The sequence below is a fragment of the Lissotriton vulgaris genome, chromosome 2_1 (assembly GCF_964263255.1).
Source record: "Lissotriton vulgaris chromosome 2_1, aLisVul1.2, whole genome shotgun sequence".
Classification (NCBI taxonomy): Eukaryota; Metazoa; Chordata; class Amphibia; order Caudata; family Salamandridae; genus Lissotriton; species Lissotriton vulgaris.
The window spans coordinates 1,803,761,546-1,803,775,116 of record NC_141687.1 but is presented as its reverse complement, the minus strand read 5'-3'; the positions used below and the strand labels follow the sequence as shown (position 1 = coordinate 1,803,775,116).

Genomic DNA, 13,571 nt, shown 5'->3' with positions numbered 1-13,571 from the left:
AGGACGAGGCGGAAAATCTGATCCATGGTGGACGTATTTTTCCTGAAGCCAGCCTGGAAGGGACTCAGGATATCATTGGCCTCCACCCAGTCTAGCAGGTGGTTCAGGATAAGGCGAGCGAATAGCTTTTGGGGAACATCTATAAGGCTGATCGGCCTGTAGTTGGCTGGGAGCAGAGGAGAGCCCTTCTTTTATATAGGGACAATCTCTGCCCCCAGCCAAGAACAGGGGATCGCCATACCTCCTAGGATGGCATTAAAGAGGATAAGGAGGTACGGGCCCCAGATCTCAGGATGGTGTCTGAAGAGATCCCCAGGTAGTCTATCTAAACCAGGGGCCTTCCCCATCGCCAATCTTTCCATTGCACTCACCACCTCGCCAAGGGTGAATTCCAGGCCCGCTTCAGAAGAAGCAGATACCTCAAAGGCCACATTGTCAGACAATAGGGTAGTGTCTTGATAGAGTGTTCCGAAATTGGCCTCCCAGACAGAGGAGGCAATAGTAGGCTCCACTGCTGATTTGGGTTCCCCTGTCCCAGTATTCACCAGGGACCAGAATTTCCTAGAGTCTTTAGCATCTAAGGCATCGGATAGGTCATGCCAACGGTCCCAATCCCACTCAGCCCTTGCAGTTTTCATTGCCGCTTTGTAGTCCCTCCTAAGTTCTGCAACCTTACCCTTGTTGGAGCCAACTTTTATAGTAACAATTAGCTCGGTCTTGATCTTCTTACAAGAAGAATTGTACCAGGTCGGGGTTCGAGTCTTTTTCCTACATGATTGTACCACTGTATAGAAGACCTCAGCAAGACCACTCACTAATTCCGCATGAATTTGAGCTAGTTTCTTATTATAATCTATGGGTCTCGGTTGATCTATAAGATCATCCACTTCTTTAAACCTGGGGAGTGCTATTTCATATAATTTATTCATGCTACCTTCCGCATTTAACAGCTTCCCCCATTTTACACGACGCCTATTTGTGGTGAGAACCAAGTTCCCGGGGTCGTCGCTAGTAGTGGAAGTTGAAGACCCCGCTACAGGTGCAGGGTGTTGCATCTCCAGTAGGAGCGCATTGTGGTCACTATCTATTCTAGGTACCACCCTGAAATCCTTGACTTTGGGCCACATGCTAATGTCTATAAAAATATAATCTAGCCTTGACTCATGGTCCTTCCTATTGAAGGTGCACAATGAGGGGGTATCGGACGGAGTACGCCCATTGCAGGCCCTTATTGCAAAATTTAAAGTGAGGGACATCATCTGTACTGCAAGCGGGGACCAGGTTTTGGGGTGGGGGATGAACATGGTGGGACTCCCCAGAAATCATCCTCAGTAGTGAGGGTCCCCTCCTTTAATCCTTCTAAGGGTTCGAAGTGGCAATTGAAGTCCCCACCCATCACTATCTTATAGTCACCTGACAATTGACCCAGAAAGGAGGATAAGTCATCAAGAGTAGATGATTCCATGGCCACAGCAACTGGGCGCGAGTATACATTAATAATTGCCAAAGTTATTGGGCCAGGCCATCTGAGCAGCACGCACTGGATGTCCTGCGAGAGCGTAGGCATATTTTCCGCCTGGCATCCGATGTGACTGGCTACCCAGATCGCCAGGCCACCCGAGGGCCTCCCTTTGCCACTCCACTTGGCCGGAATTTCATAAATTTCGTAGCCCGTTCTACTCAGGGGTTCCCTCGCCCACGTCTCCTGAAAGAGGCAGACATCACTGCCATCTATCAGGAGATCCCAGTCAGTTGTGTGCACCTTATTTGCAATCCCCGCGACATTCCATGAGAGGACCTTCATACACTGGATGCATGCCCTGGATCCTACCCCATCAGATGTAATTGATGCAGTGGCTATGGGAGGGTCAAGAATTTCCGGGACAGTTAGGGCAACTGGTGTGGAGGACAGGGCACACACGACTACCGATATCAAATTAGTGCCCGTCAGACTCTTTGGTGGATTGACTACTTGGGCCCTGGGGCTTCCAAGTGATAAACTTCTCCTTACAGGGGATTCCTGCACCCGGGTGTTAATCTCACGAGCAGCTCTCGCCACCCCCATACTTGCATCCCCGATGACAATTTTTTGGGGAAACCTGTGGGGTAACACCCTTTTGTGGTCAGTCATCCTGATCAAGGCAGGAGAATCTGTTTGGGTGGATAAAGTTACCATAAATAGGGAAAGCATTATGCTTAGGCCTATATCGTGAGCCATCCACTGCAAAGCCCACTCTGGTCCAGACCTCGTCCCTCCTCATAGCTGAATTGCATGCATTTGGATAGAAATATGACAGAGGCACCATTTCAATGGAGGTGTTGCCTACACTGCCAAGCCAGTTACAAATGTATGGGGCAACCTGTGGACTTTTAAAGCTGACAATTATACAATCCCCCACACATTTCTTGGAAGTACACCCAATCCATGGGACCCTTCTGACCATGAGAACATCTCCTTTTAAATTGGGTGGGAGTGGCCTATGCATATTTAACCAGCTGATTACCTTGTTGCGTAGGGAATCCTGCGGTTCCGTTGCGCCACCGGTAAGCTCTGGTACTCCCACCAGGATCGCGGTATAGGCTACTGCCTCAGGGAGCAAGTTAACTGTCCTACGCCTGGTGTTAGGGCTAGTAGGGCAGCTAGTTTGCCCCTTAACTGGTCTCTCCTGTCTAGGTTGATGTGACGGAGCGGGTTGTTTTGACCTTCTGGGAGCAGGTACTGGGGGCCTCGTCATTTGGGGCGCTAGTGGAACCGGTTGGGGTACTGTTACAGTACTGTTATTGGGGGCTTCCCCCAACGGGGCTATTGGAGGATTTGGGGCCTGGGTGATAGGAACGGGGGATGATTGACTGATCCCAGCACTAGACCTCGGGGCCCTCTGTAAATTTACTCCCAACCCAGAATCAACACCATTGTTAGTACAGAATTTTTCTATGACCGTCAGTCTGGCCTCTATAGAGTCCAATTTAACGGACAGGGGATTCAGGAGATTTCTGATGATATCCGTGAGTGAGCTAGTGAGCAGATCTGTGGTGTTGGAAGGGACCCCACCAAAAATAAATGGCCCAGTGCACACAGGTAAGGATGAGGCAAGTGAGGGGCTGGAAGGTTCCGTCCTATTCCTCGTGGGTGATACCCCAGGAGAGGCCACAATGTCTATATTGTCATCGTGGGTGGGCATCATTAAGTCAACTTTAGCCCTTTTGGCGCCTTTTGGCTTCCTTGACCTCTTCCTTTTGGACGCGTGATCCCCTCTGCTACTCTTGTGTTCTATTAAAGCTACTTCAGGTCCCCCCTCCTGTGCCTCAGACTCAACAGAGTCGGCATTGGGGGAGGGCTCTAAAACCCCAGACAGGCGTAATGAGTCTCTATCCCTATGCGAAGTTGAAGGTGTCCTTAGTTGTTGCAGAACTGACTCAATGGTCTGGTCAATACTGTCCATAAGCGACAGATGGGTGGCATCAAGCAGTAGAGGTGTACTGGCATTAATTGAGGAACCCGGAGAAGCCAAGGACAGATTATCTGCATCCTCTTCAATTTGTCTTTCTAGCACAGTGAGTCCTTTGTTGACCACAGCGTTAGCCTTGGAGAGAAATGTATCCATAGTGCCAGAGACCAAATGGGCAGCCTTTCTTCTGGATTCTCTGGTGGCCAGTTTAGTGTAGGGCGCCTTCAGGACGTGAACCACAGGCAGGGGGAGAAGAAAAGTGAAGGGGCAGGGCGTCAGAGGGGTGGCCCGGTCTGGCCTCTAACGGCCTGAAACGGCCCGCCCTTTGCCCGGGCTTAGCCCGGCGTACGCCCGCGATGCGCGTCTGTGGGAGTGGTTTTGTAGCAGCTCAGGGCGTGGGGGTGTGTCCAGCCGGGAAGAGTCTCCAGGTGCGGCGTTTGCTCAGCCGCTTGGAAGCCTGGGACTCGCAGTCCCGCTGGTATGCCGGTGCTGGTGTAGGTATCCCCGCTGCAACCTTCCGCTATACAGGGCACAAGAGAGTCCAATTTCCTTCCTCCTCCTCCCGTCTACGAGCGGCTCGCGCGAAGCGGGGGCCGCGAGTCGCGTTTTTGGCAGCTCAGGGCGGGGGGGGCGTGTCCAGCCGGGAAGAGTCTCCAGGTGCGGCGTTTGCTCAGCCGCTTGAAAGCCTGGGACTCGCAGTCCCGCTGGTATGCCGATGCTGGTGTAGGTATCCCCGCTGAAACCTTCCGCTATACAGGGCACAAGAGAGTCCAATGTCCTTCCTCCTCCTCGCGTCTACGAGCGGCTCCCGCGAAGTGGGGGCCGCGAGTCGCGGTTTTGGCAGCTCAGGGCGGGGGGGCGTGTCCAGCCGGGAAGAGTCTCCAGGTGCTGCGTTTGCTCAGCCGCTTGGAAGCCTGGGACTCGCAGTCCCGCTGGTATGCCAGTGCTGGTGTAGGTATCCCCGCTGCAACCTTCCGCTATACAGGGCACAAGAGAGTCCAATTTCCTTCCTCCTCCTCGCGTCTACGATATATGAATCAGTTACATGTATTTCTTACCAGTTTCAACAAAGTTAAGAACTGTTTAGAATACAAAGGTGTAGGCAGTGGTATCATATAAAATGGTTCCGACGTGTGCCTTTTGAATGTTTTTCATCAATACTACAATGATCCATTAATTGTAGTACTGAACAGTTAAAGAGGTCTTCACAGCTAACTGGTAATTTTATCTTTACATTCGTAGTTGCTCTATATAGGTAACACCTACATCAGCTCTAGTTGGCATCAGTCTTTGGTTAGTTTTGGTGTCTTTGTGGTCATTTTGTGCAGGATGTATCCATACAAGACAGGGCTATGCGACTTCTGGTTATTAACCACAGTGCAGATGATGAACAGTCTTGTCTAGGGAAGGAACTTGCAGCCCGATTCATCATCGGCGTGTTTTGCGAGTCTGTAATAGCGAATTATAAGGAATCGCTATTACAGACTCGCAAAACGGGATTCATGTAGGAATCGCAAAATAAATTGCGATTCCTACACATTCCTTATTTGCGATTAGCAAATTGCTAATCGCAAATAAGGAATAACTCCCCATTCATTCCTATGGGCCTTTAGGCCCATAGGAATGAATGGGGAGTTATTACTTATTTGCGAATAGCTATTTGCTAATCGCAAATAAGGATGCGATTTCAAGGGTGCTAGGGGTGTCCACAGGACACCCTGTAGCACCCCTGAAATGTAAATTGTGACTTATGTTGCGCACACACATGTCCAAAGGACATGTGTGTGTGTAACATACAACTGAGAAAAATGCACAAAAGTGCATTTTTCTCAGTTTTCGCTATTTACCACGAAGTCTGACGTCGCGATAAATAGCGGCAAAAAATAGCGATTTCGCAATTTTTTATTGAGTCATGAATAGCATTTAAGGAATCTCAAATTGAGATTCCTTAACCCTTTCGATGCTCATGACGAGCTCAGCTCGTCATGATGCACAGTTGAGCTGTGCTGATGACGAGCTGAGCTCGTCATGACATCAGCAAAATGGCAATTTTCAGCACAGGAGGGGGAAAACGCCTAGCAGCCAAGGTGTTAAATGCGATCGCAATTTGAAAAATCGCATTATTTTGCGATTTCGCAAATTGCGAGTACATGACCCAATGATGAATTTCAAATGCCATTTTTGCGGGCGCAAACAGCCGAATTCTGCGATTCGCACCGTTTGCGCCCGCAAAAATGCTTCATGAATCTATCTGCTGCTCATTAGGAATGTGTAGTAATCTGCTTCTTATGTAATGCATCTCCCTGGCCCTGTTTCTCTGCCTGATGCTCTAGCTATATGATGTCATTTGGAATGTTATGGGCTGAGCAGCCAGAAAGCTGCTCCTGGTGGGGCTTATTTAAAGACTTACATTGGAATTTACCAAGATGTAACTTGAAGAATAAACTACAACTACAAGAGCTGTCTACCAGACTTTATTGATTTCTACATTGGTGACGATTTAAAAGGAAAAGAACTTACGCATGGAGAAAAGAAGGCTATTTGATGGCTACTGGTTCTTAAGGTACTAATATTACTAAAGACATTGAACTATTTAAGCTTTCTGGCACCTGCCCCACCAGTGACCCTGACAACGGTCGCCCTAAATAATTTTAGGTGCCAGATCCACCTGTGTATGAAACTGTAAAGTGTATATGCAGTCCTGTTTTATAACTGTGAAGCCCAATGAAGAGGTATGTGCTAAATCAACCTCAAAGTGTTGAATTGGACTGTGATGTAGTGATGTCGGGGGCACACATCGAGCCCCAGTAGGGGTGAAGGTCATGCCCTGGTGTTGAATGCTGACCAGGCTCCGGTGTGCCCTGATGAGAAGTGGCTGCACATGGTAGAAAATAATCAGGGGCAGATTTTGATCACATGCTTTTAAAGAATCATAAAGCCCCGCTGTTAAAAATGTGACAGAGAACAAATGTGGAGAAAACTGCAGTCAACAACAATTTACAGTTTCAACTGTGAGCAATGATTGCAGATTTCGATCACATGCCTTTAAAGAATTATCAAGCCCCGCTGTTAAAAATGTGACAGAGAACAAATGTGGAGAAAACTTTGGATTGTAGTCTACATGCCTTTGCACAGTCTATTGTAACTGTGCAGTGTTTGCCAACCACGACTGGTGTCTCCATGGTATTGAAATGCAATTGCAAGAAGGCCCCAGTTTGTTTTTATGTCTCTGTGCTCTGTAGCTGACCTGGATTGCCATCAGAGTTAATTTCGTGAGTCAAGTACTGGTGATAAAGATGATTTTAATGTGAGGGTTGCCATGAGCATTGCTGCCTGAAGATCGTCACAGGTACTGTCATTTACACTAATTGAAAACTACATATTACTGAGAATGTCGCTTTGGAAAACTTAGAACTAGTGTAACAACGCCATCTTCTGGTTATGGAGCGCAATTGCAGAGAAAGGAGGATTCAGAATTGGAACAGTAATGAAATATTGCTATAAGGAGTTAGAGTATGGGTCAAAGGAAATAAGAAACCCAGAACTGTACTGTCTGAGATGATTGTTAAGTATTAAGTCACTCACTCGTTTGTTGTGGTGCATGTGAGGACAGCTAAGTCCCTTAGTGACACTGCATTGAATTTGGTGATAAATGCCAATGTTATGTACATCTGCTTTTGATTTGCAACGTGTCATTTTAAATTGATACTCAATGTGATTTTCATTTTACAGTATTATTATAGGGAGGTGGATTCCCCCTTTATAATTATTTGGGAGGTTACTACGAATGTGTGGTTTATAGGGAGGTGGATTCCCCCTTTACAACTATTTGGGAGGTTACTGCGAGTGTGTGGTTTATAGGGAGATGGATTCCCCCTTTACAATTATTTGGGAGATTAATGCAAGTGTGTGGCAATAGGAAGGGGGATTCCCCCTTGGGAGGTTACTATGTGTGGTGGTTTATAGGGAGGTGGATTCCCCCTTGGGAGGTTACTATGTGTGGTCGTTTATAGGGAGGTGGATTCCCCTTTACGAGGAGGTATGTGTTCTCTTATTGGGAGGCTACTGTGTATTAATGCGTGTGTGGTCCTGCAAAAGTATGCAGACGGAACATTATAATATGTGCATTAGAGGATATGTAAATTTCCCTGGTCCTGCAATAGTATGCAGTAGATGGTGTTCTTGGTAAGTGGACGGTATATTATAGTGTGTGCAGTAGAGGGCATATGGTATTCCCTGGTCCTGCCATTTGTTTAAGTTTACTACTTCCATTTTACTACTTTATTACTTACATTACTATTACAACATTTACTATGTCATTATTATTATTATCATTATTATTACATAGAGAAGGCTGTCTTACTGTTTAATACTTACATTATTACTATTGTATCGTTATTATTATTATTATTACTAGGGAAGGCTATTTTATTACTTTCATTATTACTATTGCATCGTTATTATTATTATTACATAGGGAAGGCTATTTTATTACGTACATTACTATTTCTCATTATTGCATTACTTTTACATTATTATTATTATTACATAAGGAGAGTTTGGCTCATGTTTTTATGGTGTTCTTTTACGTTTACTTCTGGAATGTTTATCTTCTCTTCCTTTGTTTAAATATGTGTATACTATTTCATTTTGTTAAATATTATAAAGGGGAAGATGTGTAGTAATCTGCTTCTTATGTAATGCATCTCCCTGGCCCTGGTTCTCTGCCTGATGCTCTAGCTATATGATGTCATTTGGAATGTTATGGATGTTTGTACTTGAAGGTGGAGCTGTTTGAGAAGATGGGCTGAGCAGCCAGTAGGCTGCTATTGGTGGGGCTTATATTAAGACTTACATTGGAATTTACCAAGATGTAACTTGAAGAATAAATTACAACTACAAGAGCTGTCTGCCAGACTTTATAGATTTCTACAGAAGGTCTTTGCTTCCCTCTTGAATTTGCCAGATTTGGAATTGCACGTGCTCAGTTTAAAAAATGTGCACATTAAATATTAGACAAATTCATAATGAAGACTTATCACCTAGATGCATGGTCACAGGTCTATTCATTTATCCAATGTTCATTCGCCATGCCATAGTTAATGCACACAGGGGTCTCCGAGAATAGAGTTGCAGTCATGTGCCTAATCAAGGCTGCTGTAAGGGAATACTTTCCAGCCCATTCACATTGGTGACAGTGATTTTACTTTCAGCAGGCCAAATACAAAGAATGTTCCCTTTTACACCAAGATTCTTGGTTTTGGCTACACTGTACAGTTACTGGCAGCCCGCTCTTACCTTAGTATGCATCCTTGCATTCACAAGGCAGATTGAAGCTACTCAGCACACACTTGGTACATTATTGCTCAATCCCTTCTTTTAATTTGGCTGTCATACTGATTTTACCATGGGAATTTTTAATGTAATCTTAATTGCTGAAATGTCTTAATACATGTGATTTTATTTTGATTATAGTCTTAAAATACGAAAATGAAATGAAAACTCTCTTATAAATGTTAACCATTTTTTTTTCCCATAGCTTTTATGACAAGAAAGCTGCGATACACGAAGCACTGTGTGATAATATTGATACTCGCACTGTCATGGAAGAAATGCGATCTCTTGTTAGTCAGTGTAATTCTTATATTGCAAATAAGAAAACGACGAGGCAAATGCCCAGTAGAATGCTGCTAAAAACGATAAGCTCTTATATCACTCAGATGTTTAAGGTAAGTAGTAAAGTAATTAACAGGCAAGTTCTTAAAAATTGCCATTGATTCATAGTTGGGTTTGCATCTTGTACATTGTGATGATAGCCAAAGGGAATTTCATAATATTTTTTCAAACACAGTGAAATGGACACAAAATTCTGTTTGAATCATCTTGCATGTTCCTTACCTTAAGCCTAGGAACCAGAGTGTTTTGGAAAACCCCATTCCCCAGCGAAAGCTCTACAGCTGCTTTATTTACAAATACGCCCTCTAGACACGATGATAATGATATCAGCATTTAATATATGCAACTATGTCGAACGTCTCCCTGCAGGTTTCAAGCTACGTCATAATTGTTGTCCCTATCAGATCCACATAACCGCTGTATGCGGCGTGTTGGCTCCAACCATGACTCAGGGCATGAAACTCCAGCTTCCTGATGTACCTGGAGGCCATTAGGGAGTGGGAAGTTATTTTTTGTTATGGCCTGCAGGGACACAACACCTGTCCTTTCCAAGAAAAACAAGATCTAACCTGATTTCCCGTAGAGAAAGATGCGTCTACTTACACAGTAATAATGACCGCCATAGCCCAAGTGTTTCATCCACTTCCAGGTTTATTTCTGTAGACAACATTTTTTATAATTTGTTGCTTGCATAGTTCCTTTCATGTCACTTACAATTGCGGATATTAACTAAATATTTTTTTCGTTGAGCATGTGTATCTTTTCACAGTATACGAAAGCTTGGACATATTTTTTTTCAATTATAACATTGACTCACAATATTTAGAACTGAAACAAACACATATTATTCTCATCCATGTCAATATTTCCTGAACACTATTCTATGTCCAGGATGTTTACCTTTCCAAATTCTACTTGAAGTAAATAATTGATGAGATTACAATAGCATCACAAAGCGTCTTTAGTGCTTGTTTGCATGAAGGCATCTGTGGGCTCAACCTGTCATTGAATTAGGACAACAGTGAGCTAACAAACATTCATTAAAAATGTGGTACCTGTGACCAGCTTGTGCTAACAATATGCACAAATTATAATGAACTTTACAAAATAAAATGCAAATGTCATATGACCGAATCGAACATCTATGAATAGTTAAAGAACTGTGTAAATTGTTTGACTCGAATATCACAATCTGATACCCTTAACCGCTCTCCAGACAGCGGGTTGCAAGGGAGCTTCGGATGCTTCGCTGTGACGTTATTTGTTTGCAGGAGACGCATATAGTATGGCCTAAGCGAAAACTGCTAACTGAGTTGGACTATAATGTAGTGGCATGTATAAAACAAGCTTGCACATCTCGTGGCGTTGCAATTTTGGTAAAAAAAACATATTGGGATTACAGGCCGGATATTGACGGACGGATTTGGCAGGTGGGCAATAGCTGAGTGTGTTGTAGGGTCGTCAAAATTTACGTTATTCTCTATATCTGTCTCTAACTTTGACGAGGCTGCAATTTTAGACTTTCTTAATGTGGAGCTAGTGGCCTGAGCCACTCATATAATCATATGTGGCGACCTAAATATTAATCTACAACCAAATTCATTGGGCAATGTAAGTTACAAGTATATTGGCAGGAAACCAAAAGTGTTCAAGTCACTTCATTCACTTATATCTGTACATGGGTTGGTAGACTCATGGACCTCACTTAGGGGTAGTGATCCTGGATACACTTTCTTTTCCTCTCCTCACCAGAAGCTGGTGAGGTTAGATTATTTTTTTGTCCCGCAACATCTGCTGATTGATGCATGTATTCAGGTCTACCCAAGGGTCACATCGGACCTTGGTCCGGTTGTTTTAATTATAGCTGGCATTGGGGTAGCTAGCAAGCCCAGGGGTTTCTCTTTCGATCGTAAATTGTTGTTTGACCCAAAATGCTACGCCTATATGAAGGATTGGATTACTGAATTTTTTAGGAACAGTAGGGAGAGTACTGAGATGGGTTATGTATGGGATGCGTTTAACCCCTTCCATGCTGATGACGAACCCCAGCCGTCATGCACTACGGTGCTCGTGTGCTGATGACGGCTGGGGTTCGTCACGGCCCGCCCCTGTTCGTGCTGTTTACAGCACACCAGGGGTATCGCGGCCGCATGGAAGGGGTTAAAGCCGCTTTCAGGGAGGAGGTTTTTAGTTTTGGGCTGTATAAACAAAAACAGTTGGGGCTAAAATTACAGGAACTATATCAGGGTCTCATAGTGGCTGAAGAGATGCTGGTGTAGGGTATACATGCAGGCATTGACATTGGAGATTTAACAACGGAAGTGGCCCGCTGTAAGGCAAATATAAATCTCCAATGGAGCCAAGAGGCAGCTAAAACATACACTATCAAGCGGCAGTTGAATTACGAGTATAGAGAGGCAAGTGGTAGGTGCCTGGCCCAAAAACTTAGATCTTAGATCTAAGGAAACTGCCCAAAGAATTAATTCTCTTGTTGACTCCAGTGGGCGATTGGTAGAGAGCGAGACTGAAATACTGAATGTATTTAAGCAGTTTTATGAAACACTATATGCAGGCGAATATTATGATAGTCAAAAAGCTGCAATACTGTTTCAGCAGTATTGTAAGCACGATCTTGGGGAGGAAGCAGCAGCTCCTATTACGATTTCTGAACTCGAGCAGGCTATAAAAGGGTTAGCTGCTGGTAAGGCAGTGGGGCCTGATAAACTCCTGCTGGAGATCCATAAAAGTTTTTTTAATGTCTTAAAGGAGGACATGTTAGTTGTATTTAGGAGGGCTCAGACTGGTGCTTATCCTAAGTCATGGCATGAGGCCAGTATTGTTGTGCTTAAAAAAAACAGGATAAACCTGCGGATTGGGCGGCATCATACCGCCCTATATCTCTGTTAAACGCGGACAGTAAAATGTACTCAAAAATTCTGGCGACTAGGCTGGCGGCAGTGATCTCTCCATTGGTGTCAATACGACAGCATGGATTTATTCCCAATCGTGGAACAACAGACCACGTCAACTATTAGATCATGCTAATAGTACTGGCAAAGCCCTCAGCCTTATATTATTAGATGCCGAGAAGGCTTTTGATCAAGTTTCCTGGAGCATTTTATGGGTCGTGATGTGGGTTTGGGCCACAGTTCATCATAGCCTTGCAGACGTTAATCACCAGTAGCCAGGATTCGCACCATGGGGCTCCAGTCAGAATCAGTGTCTATACGGCGGGGAACAAGACAGGGATGTCCCTGCTCCCCACTCTTATTTTCATTATACATTGACCCATTTCTAAAGATGATCAAAAATAATCCTCGGATACAATCAGTAATAATACAACAACAAGAGTACCGCGTCTTCGCATATGCTGATGATGTAGCAGTGGTCTCCCCTAAACCAGCAGCAGCAATGCTGGAGATTGAGCATCTGGCGGCTGAATACCGGGCAGTATCGGACTATAAATTAAACACCGCCAAAACACAAATTTTATGTGTCAATTTTGGCTCTTATACGGACCAAAGGGTATTACAAGAGGTGACGTATCTGGGGGTGCGGATAAGGGCTTCAGCGTCCGCACTTGTAGAGTCTAACTGGGGTAAGCTGATGACTGGGATTCGAAATCAATTAGAGCAATGTGAATGTTTACATCTATTGTTGGTAGGTAGATGTAATGTTCTAAAAATGATGTTCTTACCAAAAATATTATAGTTTTTCAGATGCGTGCCCCTGGAGATACCTCGTGCTAATCTTGCACAACTCCAGTCTCTGTGTATGAGATTCATATGGGCACGTGGAAAAGCTTGCAGAGCAAAGCGGTATATGATCTTACCTAGGGCCGTAGGTGGGTGGGCTGTCCCAGATTTTACTTTGTATTATTATGCTTGCATGTTTCAACACATGAATATATTGCTCACTAGGGTAGGGCCGTCAGACATAGCCGAACTGCCCTCTATATACTATGTGCTCTTAGGCACTGAAGTCAAAAAAGGTCTGTTTCTGAATTTGAAATATATATGGTAAAAAAAGTTTCTTGGTATACTCCATTGATAGCTCTGATCTTTTTTCCCAGTGTATTCTGGGATCGGGTTGTGCATAATTGGCGGGCTAAAGGTATTTGTGTTGGTGATTTATATATGGAAGATGGGTAAAATCGTTCGATCCGCTTAGGGAGCAATATCAGCTTCCTCGATCGGATTTTTTAAAATATTTGCAAATTAGGGACTGTCTGTTGAAAGCCCGCTTGAATATACAACCTAACCCCCTTATTGAAGCAAATAAGAAAGCTTCACGGATAGGTATGCTCTATAATCTCATGCTTGATATAATGCCTAATGATCTGGAAGCTCACACTTGTAAATGGGAGAATAGATTAGGATGTCAAGGCATACTACTTGAGACTACCATTGAATTAGCTGAACGACTATTTATGTCTGCGAACTTAGC

The 13,571-nt window shown here is 44.3% G+C and overlaps 1 protein-coding gene across 2 annotated transcripts in view; it reads left to right on the top strand.

The window, feature by feature from the left end:
* Nucleotides 1-13,571, top strand: part of CARS1 (cysteinyl-tRNA synthetase 1) — a 395,563-nt gene that overhangs the window by 293,380 nt on the left and 88,612 nt on the right. For both annotated transcript variants that reach the window (XM_086957866.1, XM_086957867.1), the window contains one exon: nucleotides 8,989-9,178. In XM_086957866.1, the coding sequence (XP_086813992.1) occupies nucleotides 8,989-9,178 (190 nt within the window). The remainder of the gene's footprint in view (nucleotides 1-8,988; nucleotides 9,179-13,571) is intronic.